The sequence below is a fragment of the Nanorana parkeri genome, unplaced genomic scaffold, assembly GCF_000935625.1.
Source record: "Nanorana parkeri isolate BGI_ZX_2015 unplaced genomic scaffold, ASM93562v1 scaffold89, whole genome shotgun sequence".
Lineage (NCBI taxonomy): Eukaryota > Metazoa > Chordata > Amphibia > Anura > Dicroglossidae > Nanorana > Nanorana parkeri.
Window position 1 is genome coordinate 1,900,531 of NW_017306357.1, and position 11,175 is coordinate 1,911,705.

The 11,175-nt window shown below is 42.6% G+C and overlaps 2 protein-coding genes across 2 annotated transcripts in view; one reads left to right on the forward strand and one right to left on the reverse strand.

Annotated features, from left to right (window-relative positions):
• The window catches only part of ORC1 (origin recognition complex subunit 1), a 25,089-nt gene extending 23,258 nt beyond the window's left edge, over positions 1-1,831 (reverse strand). Inside the window, exons 1-2 of the mRNA XM_018552462.1 lie at positions 1,789-1,831; positions 695-797 (exon numbers count right to left, since the gene is read on the reverse strand). Of these exons, the coding sequence (XP_018407964.1) occupies positions 695-792 (98 nt within the window). The 5' untranslated portion in view covers positions 793-797; positions 1,789-1,831. The remainder of the gene's footprint in view (positions 1-694; positions 798-1,788) is intronic.
• Positions 1,832-1,936: 105 nt separating this feature from the next.
• On the forward strand, positions 1,937-10,800 carry PRPF38A (pre-mRNA processing factor 38A). Its single transcript, XM_018552467.1, has 10 exons — positions 1,937-2,082; positions 2,623-2,782; positions 4,140-4,261; positions 5,501-5,586; positions 7,079-7,189; positions 7,300-7,409; positions 8,983-9,009; positions 9,734-9,840; positions 10,500-10,548; positions 10,671-10,800. Exons 1-10 carry the CDS (start codon positions 1,953-1,955, stop codon positions 10,711-10,713), a joined length of 945 nt encoding a protein of 314 aa, XP_018407969.1. The 5' UTR covers positions 1,937-1,952; the 3' UTR covers positions 10,714-10,800.
• The last annotated feature ends 375 nt before the right edge of the window (positions 10,801-11,175 follow it).

The following is an 11,175-nucleotide window of genomic DNA, read 5'->3' on the forward strand; positions in this document are numbered from 1 at the left end:
GCGGCCCCACTGGCTCTCAAAACACCTGAACAATGCCTGCATTCAATCAGATTGTTCAGGTATTTTGACAGCCAGCGGGGCTGACTAGCAAGATACTAATTCTTGATACAAATGAAGATCATCAGCACTCGATGAATACTTATAAATTCTTTTGTATTTAATTGAAGAGGTGCGTCACATGCAAAAACCAATGTTTCGGGGCCACGCAGGGTCCCTTCATCAGCGTGACATAGTGACTATAGCATGATACTGAAGCTTGGCCCAGCGGGAGATTCCTCCATGGACACAGTTTAGCGTAGATGGCGGAATCTGTTGCACTTTTCCCATCGGACCAGAGACAGTCTGCAGATAATCTCTAGGTGTATGGCCAGCTTAAGGCATTACAACACTCTAACGTCCACAGACATGACTCCCAGAAGCAGAGGTATGATGGGATAAATAGTTCAACCATGGATGGAGTGCCATGGTTGCTTACCCCTGCTCTAGTCAGTTGCAAATGGAAGAATTTAAAAAAATTGGACTGAAACCGCATAAAGAGTATTGCCTAGTCTTTTGTTTGAGTAAGCTGTGCTGTCAGTCACCATGAAATATTGAAGGCGATGTACACAGGCACACAATGATGAGTGAAAATCACTCGCCTCATAATGATAAGTAATAAGAAAGAGATTGTAATGAAAAAATAAAATCCATGTACCCATATTGAAGGTGTAGCTGTTTCCTGTCCTTTATCACAGGTCTCCCGTGCCAGCTGTACACACGCCGCCTTCTAACGCGGGTAAAATACTTTGTCATGATTTCTGTACAGAAGAAAAATTTAATTAGTCAAGGAAAATGGATCTGCGAGTGGATATTATGCCCAGCTAGCTACTGGCTTTCTCAGTGCTGTGGATCGCACAGCTGACCTACATTTTAAGGCATATTCCACTTTTTTTCCAAAAAATACAAGCACCCAAATTGCAAAAAGAAAACAAAACTGTGCATTTTTTTTGTTTTCATGCGAGACAGCAAAAGCATGATCACAGGTACAGCGTCAGGCTCCTGCCTAAAAGCATATTTAAGACCCAAAAACAAATGTGATATATTGCAACTTGCCAGGTCTTACATGTGGCAGGTGTATTAGGTTTTCATTTTCCGAGTTCTGTTTGATTTTTTTTCCACCTGGTGATCGTGCCAGTAACACACTTATTAAAAATACAAGATACCGGGCTGTCATGATCTGCTTCTGGCTTAAGCACTTAGCAAACTCCTGACCCAGAGTACTTCTCAGAGTACCCAGATCTGTGAGAGTTGTAAAGTATTGAAGAAAGAGGATAAGCATGACAGCTGGAGGGGATGTCATTCATGACAGGCTCTGTGTTTTCTCTTTAATTTAAAAGCTGACCCCACACATACATTACAGTCTGATTGTACAACCTCCTTTAGATCCATCAACACGTATATAGTGCAAAGGCCTGGCTGCAAATCAATTTGATAGATGAGGAGGTCCTAATAGTACAAAACTTTGGTAACTCTAAAGTTAGATTGTAACATGTATGGTGACATTTGCAGTTGTTCAGCAGTAAATCTTGGAAGAATTACTGACATTCCAGCACTGTCCTTGGAAAATAAATCATGGATCACCGGCAAGTATGGCTCCAGCAAACCTTTTACTCATGGAGTCCCAGCCCAGAAGTTGAACCCAATGCATGCCATAGCAGACACCGAGGCATGCTGGGACCTGTGTTGCTCGGTGACACCCCCTCCTGTATACAGTACAAAGAGAGAAGGAACATCTTCCTGAATACAGACCTTACAGATGTCAGCTCTGCCCCCAGCACTCTCCTCCTCCGCCAGCTCACTGCAGGCTGAATTTTCCCGCCACCAATGCAAACGTCACGTGATGAACCCGGAAGCGGTCTAAGCGCTGATTGATGACGTCACGCGCCACGCGCCGGAAGGCGGCCCCGTAGAAGATGGCGAACCGCACAGTGAAAGACGCTCACAGCGTTCATGGCACCAACCCGCAGTACCTTGTGGAGAAAATCATCCGTACCCGCATCTATGAGTCCAAGTACTGGAAGGAGGAGTGCTTCGGCCTCACTGGTAAGTAGAAGCGGCGACACTATAGGTAGGCAGCCATTGTTGTTTTCTCCTGTAAATGCCACTTGCCTGTCTTGCTGGTACAATGCCACCAATGCAGTCTGAGGCCCTGACCTGGGCGAAGTTTGTGGATCAGCTATGACATTCCCGGTCTGAATGCTGATTCTTTTCAGTGGATTGCCAGGAACAGCCAGGCTGCTGGTGTTTTCAAAATGAGATCAGCAATGGCAGCGCCAATACTTCCCCTCAGTATTCTTTCCTTTGCAGGGCCCCTTCATGGGTTGTATTGGCCATTCATTTTCAGCTTTGTGTTTACTGCATCTGATCATACGCTGCATGGCAATGCATGCTAGGTGTGCAGCCCTTCATGTTCAATATACTTTGTATGTTCCATGTGTGTGTGGATGTTGTACAGAGATTAGATTGCAAGCCCTGCAGTGCAGAGACTGCGGTGACTCTTAGTACAACACTGTATATATCTGAATGACAATAATGCATTAAGCCTTGTTCATGGTTTGACTTCTGTCTGCTATTTCCTTACAGCGGAGCTGGTGGTCGATAAGGCCATGGAGTTGAAGTTCATTGGGGGAGTTTATGGTGGGAACATCAAACCCACTCCATTTATGTGTCTGGCACTGAAAATGCTGCAGATTCAGCCAGAGAAAGACATCATTGTGGAGTTTATAAAGAACGAAGACTTCAAGTGAGTCAACATTCTTAAAGCTTATTCTGTATATTTTGTGATAAAACAAATGCACGTCATGGTTTTTTTCTGGCAAGCAAAGTACAGACTTGCATTACTGCAGGGACTATTATTGCACATATGTATAATAGCGGCATTACATAGCAAGGTCAAAGTGGTGGGTTATAAATACTAGCACAAAGGTGGACATTACTAGCGTTTAGGTTACATGCTTTATTTTCCCAAGCCGCTCTATAGAGTAAATGCTAAAAACTGCTTGATTTGGATGACATTATTTTTTGGCCTCTGCTTCAATTTTTTTTAAATTGGCACCTACAATTTTATTCGGTGACCTTCAATATTAAAAAAAATAAATTACCTCCAGGTGTGACATGGCCAAGAAAATGATTTAACCACATCAGTATCGGCATGTTGCACTTCTTTCATCACCAGGCCATTTTTCATTGTTCAGCGCTGTGCAAGTTTGGCGAAACATGCTGGTATTGAGGGAGTTAACACAGCTTGGTAATAGTGCACAAGTTACAATAAATGTACAGGTCATAGACAGAGGCAGGAGGGGGTTAAGGGGTTAATCTACAGGTCATAGTGGGGGTTAAGGGGTTAATTTACAGGTCATAGGGGGTGAAGGGGTTAATTTACTATTGGAGGATGGAGATGAAGGGGTTAATATTTAGATGTGCAGGACAAGGGAGGTGAAGGGGTTACGAACAGGTCAGAGCAGAGAGAGAATGGATCTTACAAGCAGGGGAAAGGGGGGTGTACAATAATTTGACACTTTTTTTTTTATTTATTTGCTGTTACTGCAACTTGTGTTTACTGAGAAATAATAAATGGATGACTTATCGGCGTATTCATCACTTTACTCTCCCCTGCATTTGATGGAAGAGAAGGTAATGTTAACATTGCCATATGATCGCTGTGATAACCAATTGCAGGACACAGCCGGTCTGATCGGCTCTGTGTCTAAAGCTGTGGCTCTCCACTGTTTGGCAGCGGGACCAGAGGCTGCAGCAGCCACGCACACAGGCCTTCATGAGAGGACATACAGGTCCCTTTAGCCCTCACATTGTTTTTAAACCCCAGTGTAGTGGTTTTTAAATGTATAAGTTGTATACAGACCGCTCTCAAAAGAAAAATGATGTACTGAAAGTCTTACACAAGGTTGGCTCATATATGTGAAAAAAAAATTGTCCAATGTGCTAAAATCCATAGAACACAATGTCTGGTTTGTTGCCATGTGGGCTGCTGGGCACTGATGTCAGATTCCTGCTTCTTGTGGATTTCTGTACTTTGCCTTTCCTTACTGAAGAAGCCTGCACATGTTACATTCATGAACTCCTCTCATTCTTTTTGGCAGGTATGTCCGTGGACTGGGTGCTCTGTACATGCGGCTCACAGGGACTGCGACTGACTGCTACAAATACCTTGAGCCCCTCTATAACGATTATCGGAGAATCAAAGTTCAGAACAGGAATGGAGGTAATTTGTGTAGGATGGGGGCGGAGTGTGTTAATTACCTGCAGTGATTGTTTCAAATACCTTTTACACCAACTGAGGAAGTGGATGAGAGGATACAAGGGAGATCTCTCTACAAACCTACACATTTGCATCAGATACATTTTTGTTTCTTGGGAGGCACTGGGCGCTCAATCAGTCTCAGTAAGCAGCTGAGGGAATATTCATAGAGGTGTATTATAACAAAGTTTTATAACTTTTTTTGTATGTAGCACCTGAACGAAAATGAGCAGTTAACCCTTGCAGTGTGGTGGTAGCTCCACTGCAAGGGTTAATAAGTTTTGCCCAGAGTTCTTCTTTAAGAAAAAAGAAAATAGCCCAGAGTTCAGCTTTAATTGGACTTTCTTCCTTGGAGGGTGACATCTCTTCTGTGTAAGTGGTCAGAGCCTCTCTGGTGCTGTCCCCGACAGTAATTCCTTTTCGCTCTGCATCATTCAACCAAGAAGACCTATCGTAAGTGGAAGGTGTCATGGGCCTGCCCCCTGGGGAGCATGACCTGGCACCCGCACTCATCGTATAATGGTGCAAAGAGCAGATTATTAGGAAAGACATTTCCTCCTTTAGGGCCCATTCACACCACATCCAGATCATCTCCAGACCAGATTGTTTCCGGACCTAAAGTGCATCCTAATGTATCCCTATGCTATTTCTGGCCTCTGTTCACACCAGCGCAGTCTGTTCCAGACCAGAAAAATACTGCACGTCTCATTTTGTCTGGTCCGGAATGCACTGAACTGGGGACAAGTTCACACCATTCTCTGGACCAGATCTGGTCCTGAAAATGGTGTGAACCTGCCCTTAATCTGTTACAAATATTCACCCCTTTTTATAACCTGCTGTATATTTGCATTATTGCTCTGCATGGTGTAACATTCTTGACATATTAGTTGCCAAATCTCGTTCCCTGTCTGGGTAACAGAGCCTGAGACTTAGATGGCCTGTATTGGTGGCACCAAAGTAAAATGGGGAAGGTTCTGCCACTTCCAATGGCCACTGAATGGGTTACAGTGCAGATGTTTTCCCTGCCCTGTAACCCATTGTTTCCAGCTAGAGCCTCTGCGGTGATTCCTCCTCCTAGCATCTTTAGAGATGGGAATGAGGCCAATCAGGTGATGTATATGTAGAGCCTTGTGCATGTTATCTAATCACTGCATTGTGAAACTTTAATCATTCATGAATTATTGTAATCTTTGTCTCTGTCAGACTTTGAATTGATGCATGTAGATGAATTCATTGACCAGCTTCTCCACAGTGAACGTGTCTGTGATATCATATTACCTCGGTTACAGGTAAGATTGTGCTTTCTCACATCTGTTACTATGAACCCCAGCTGTCTCTTAACAATCAGGTGATGTGACCTGGTTGGCTTTAGATCAGGGGTGGGCAACTTTGGCACTCCAGCTGTGGTGAAACTACAGATCCCCTGACAGCCATAGGCTGACTCCTAGAAGGAGAGGGATATTGGGATTAGTAGTTTCCCCACAGTTGGAGTACTGAGTTTGCATACTTTGGATGGTATGTGTTTTTTTTCCTACTACCTTTTGTCTTTATTTAGCAGATGTATATGTAGAGCCTTGTGCATGTTATCTAATCACTGCATTGTGAAACTTTAATCATTCATGAATTATTGTAATCTTTGTCTCTGTCAGACTTTGAATTGATGCATGTAGATGAATTCATTGACCAGCTTCTCCACAGTGAACGTGTCTGTGATATCATATTACCTCGGTTACAGGTAAGATTGTGCTTTCTCACATCTGTTACTATGAACCCCAGCTGTCTCTTGTGATGAAACGTTATGTTTGATTTTACACAGAACTACAGATAAATCTAATATACCCAAATGAATTCAGCTGTAACATTTTATTACATTCATTTGTTTTAAATGCAGGAAGTTTAAATACCTGAATTTGCCCTGCAATCCCTGAATACTAGAGGTCAGACTGGTGGGGATGAAGCAGCCAATCACCTGTGCTTATGTGCTAACTAGGAGGTAGCTGATAAGAGGCGAGATCAGCGTTGCAGAGATGAGCTTATCAATCTGTTGCTTCTCCTTTCACTGTACAGCAACATGCTGCGGAAGGGACAAAATCTGTTAGTGTTGCCACGTAGCAAAGAGAAAACGTGTCTTCCAACCTGTCAGACAGGGCTATAATGTGCAGCAGAGCTGTGTAAAACTTAGGAATGAATGGACAGAAGTACAAATCCTTTGGCAGGTAAAGCGGTTATGTGTTTCATCCATGTTCTTAGCTGTTTGCCTGTGGTTCAGCTTTAAAAACAAGGATGAGAATGTTTGCTATTGCGACATCACCCTGAACAATATCACCTGCTGTTGAGACCTGGTTCTGCTTTCTAATGGATCAGAGTTTAGTCTGCCAAATATTCGGTAAGTGGAAAGTGACGACAGCTCCGTCCTATTACATTTTAGACCCCCATTCAAAAAGTGCCATCTGCTCCAGGGTACATTCACACCTCTGCTTTAAAAATAAAGCCTGCTTGCTGCATCTCTTCCAACAATTTTCATCAAAATGTTCCTTCCTTAGGTACATTTCCTATGCATTCCTATTCATCCCTAAGTGTATAAATTCACTGCGTCTAAAACAAAGCGCTCCTATTGAAGTGTGACTGTAGCCTTAGCGATGCATTCTAGGGAAACCCGGCTTTACCAACAAAAAGTTTATATTTCTATAATGTATGTAATCTGTGCACCTTTTTATGGGAGAGCTGCCTGCGCCCTCCCCCCTTCCTAATTGGATGTCTTTGTGATTTTATAAATGGTAGAAACGCTATGTGCTTGAAGAGACTGAACAGTTGGACCCTCGTGTCAGCGCTCTGGAGGAAGACATGGATGACGTAGAATCTAGTGAAGAAGAGGATGACGAGGACGATAAGGTTAATATATGATCTCCGTAGCGTTATAATCCATCCATAATTTTGATTCATTTGTGAATGTCATACCCCAAGCCTGACTTGTATTGATATTTATTCATTATGTGTCACAGGGCAGAGACCCCTCTCCAGAGCATCACAGACGGAGTTACCGTGATTTGGACAGACCACGTAGGTCACCTTCACCTCGCTATCGACGGAGCCGCAGCCGCTCACCTAGAAGGTAGGAAGACGGTAGCGGAAGCTGTGCCTATAAAGTATGGACAGAGGGCAAAGGGCTAGTACAACCTGTCCTCTCCCTGCAGCTGATCATTTCCCTATTACCGGCATTCTGTTCTGCAATGTCTGAAGGCCATCTTGATGGAGGCAGGTATTTGCTTCCTCATGTCTTCAGTAAGGAGAAGCATGGTAGTGATATCACCAAATCTCACCCCACAAAAGGTAGATTTCTTCAGGGTACTGCTAGGGACAATTAACGTTTCTAGATCTTCTCTATAACATAGTAAATCTTTGCTTGTGAATCACAGAATGAATTGCATTAAGTGCATAGACAGTGTCCATGCACTAAAATACAAGGGTTGTAAATGGCTGAGGAGAGAGGAAGGGGGGAGTGACACTTTTTTTTTTTAATAAAAGTACTCTCACTGGAAATGTCAAGTCTAAGCTTTGGAAGCTTACAACTCTTGTCAGTGTTCTGCATAATAAAGAAAAACAATTATCTTTCTGGAGTTCAGCTTTTAAAGCCACACTCCTGGCAGAAAAAAAAATAAAGCAGTGGCACTGCCACACACACCGCAAGGGTTAAATGCTAGGGGTAGATGGAATAAGGATACTGGAGTTAAACTTTAATGGTGTGAATGCTCAGGAGGACAATGTTTTCAATATAAAGCTAAGATCAGGAACAAGGGGACATAACCTCAAACTAGGACTAGTATATCAGTTCATACATGCTGGGGACAATCGTGGGGGGAAAAAAAGCAGGCTGACCATTTGCTCTCTCTGCTGTCACTCTTTCATGTTTCTATGTGACCACTGCCTCAGTACTGGAAATGGGGGGGAAACGTAACCATTAGCGTTGTCACCGGAAGAGTTTTCATTACAGGAAATGAGTGTCTCCCCCAAGGGGACACATTTGGCCCTCGGACTTCATGGACCACTAAATTCATAATTTGAAATCCTGCGGACCACTAATTTTTTATATGTATAATATTCTCATATTTTGTGTGTATAGCCCCGCAGCCTCCGTGCCGCTTCAATGACGGCCCAGCCTGCACGGTATTGGAGGGGCCCGGGCACCACCAAAATCTTCTTGTGGTCCGTGGACCACTGGTTGGTGACCGCTGCTATAAGAGACCATGGAACACGCACTAGTAGAAAAGCCTAAAAAATAATAGGCATTACCTGCTCCTTAACCACAGGGAGCAAAATTCTTTTATTTCAAATAGTTTTCAGTTTATTGCAGGAGCAGGCCTTACATGATCACAGCATGGGGCTCGCTTTTTAAAGGGTCACTCTTGCACCCAAGGCTGTTTGTTCCAAAAATTTCAAACCAGTTCAATAATAAAAAAATAAAAAAAACTCTGTATAGCTAACTAAACACCTTCTGCATTCACGCCATCATTCACAGTATTTTCCTGTATTCTAAAATATTGAAACTCTGGACTGTGCTGCATGGAACATTCAATGCAATTCCCTTACCAGCTTTACATTCTGCAATAAGAGCTTCTGTGATGTACTTATCATTGTAACGTTTAATATTTGGCTCGATTACTCACGGAATAATTTCTTTATTTCAGGCGTAGCCGCTCACCCAAGAGAAGGAGGTGAGTATATGAAAAATTATTGACTGCATTAAGTGAATTCTATAAAATAACCGTCTCCAAAAAAAGAAAGGGCTTTGGCGTATTGATGTGTTTACGTCAGCAGGCCTGTAAATGAATGGCATGCTCAATGGATGTTCAAAGTCTTGCATACTCTCTAGCACCTACAATACAGTTTACACCTCATGTGAAGTGCTCCAGGAATGATTTTACTGGACTACATGGGGAGACTTCAAGCACACCCCCGTGTGCCCTGTTCAACACCCACCATACAAAATCGTAGTTGTATACTTGCGTGTCTGTGGGAGAAAATGGCTGCTGGAGTTCTACTTCCTTGGTCATCTCTCCTCTCGCAGCCTGTCATTAGACATTGAAGGAACAGCCGCGTGATGATGTCGTCTCTATACTTTTCCTACCCCTCATTAGCATGATCAGTGTTGGGCTGACACTGTACAAACTACATTTGCTGTCACTAGCTCGTAGTCCTGTGTGCTCCTGTACAGGGACTACAGGAGGCTGATATCAAGCCACATTCAGGTACTTATTTGTATTTAAATGATGTATTCATTACAAAAAATCTGTATAACTGATTTAACTACCTCCGGGCCGGCCGTAGTAAAAAACCGAGTTAAAGAACTCTTTTTAAATATTTTCCTGAAGTTCCACTCTGACATAAAAAAATTATGGCAAAAACAACCACGTTCTTTATTTTGCTTTGTATTTACAGTCCCTCGCCCCCGCGCCGGGAAAGACATAGGAGCAAAAGTCCAAGGAGACACCGGAGCAGATCAAGGGAACGACGGGAACGTCACAGATCCAAATCTAAATCTCCAGGTAACTTTTTTTTTTCTATTGCATAATTGTTCCCTGGAGCCTGTGCTTAGTGCAGGAGGGGGGAAGAGAGGAGAAACCGAGCATTAGAAAGTTCCTTAGGTAATTCTTTGTACTGCTTACAGGTTGCATATAAATCATAAATCTATCTTTAAAACAAAGCAGTACAAAGCCCATGGATAATGAATGTATGGCACTCATATGGTGATTTTCAAAGGGACCTACGGCCAAACATTTTTTGACTGTAGTTCTCTTTAGGGTCACAGGACTTTTACTTATGTCCTCCTGTGACCCAAAACTCGGCATATAGCGCGCTATTGCCCACTATATGCTGACACAGCAGAGCTGCGCTGCAGCCAAACAGTACAAAATAAACTGTCACCAGCACACCAATAGTGTTAAACTCCAAAGTGTTTGTTTATTGGAAGATCATGTCACCAGAACGGGGAGGAGGCTGTGCCTGCCTCCTCCTGTCTGTTCCTCCAGTCAGAGCTGGAGGAACAGAGGGGGGGTAATCCCTACAGGGAGCGGGGACTGACAGACTCTAGAGGGAGATCCCATCAGGTGAGTGATCAGTGGTATGTGATACCTCAGTTCTCAATGTATAGTGGATGTGTGACTGGTTAGAAATCTATACTGATGATCTACATTTATATCAACAGCTCACCACAGAAGCCACAGACACAGGAGCCATTCTAAGTCTCCAGAGAGGTAACTGCTCTTGACATTGACTGATATATCAGCTCATTTAATAGGAAAAGCTGCTTTGTGTAAAATGTGTTTTTATCTGATTTTTAGGAAAGCCATTTAATTGTTTTTTGTCCCCCCCCCAGGTCAAAGAAGAGTCATAAAAAGAGCAGACGTGGCAATGAATGACCAGAGACCATTGTTAATGCTCATTATGTATTCAGGATTTTTTTGTATATAAACACGCAATCCTTTCATCTGTTATTTGATGCACCGTATGACTTCCTCCTTTTAGTCATCAACTTTATAAGAAATTTGTAATAAAACTAATAAACTACTTGTGCTGTTGGAAGATTGATGCAGTAATGGAATATTTATTTAGGTTCAAGTATATTAAATCTTACTAGTCCTTAGATGTGGAATGTGCATTAGTTTTCTTTTTTAAAGCAAAGTATTTTCTGCAAGTACAGAAAAATACCTGTTGATCCGGATAGCAATCCAGCATATCGGTCTTAATTTTGGCACCAAATTTCATTTTTGTCTTAGTCTTTTGACAAATTTTTTTTTTAATTTTAGTCAAATTAATTTTTTATTTTGGCCAATGAAATTCAAGTCGCTTTTATTCGACTAAAATCTAATGGGTTTATTTTT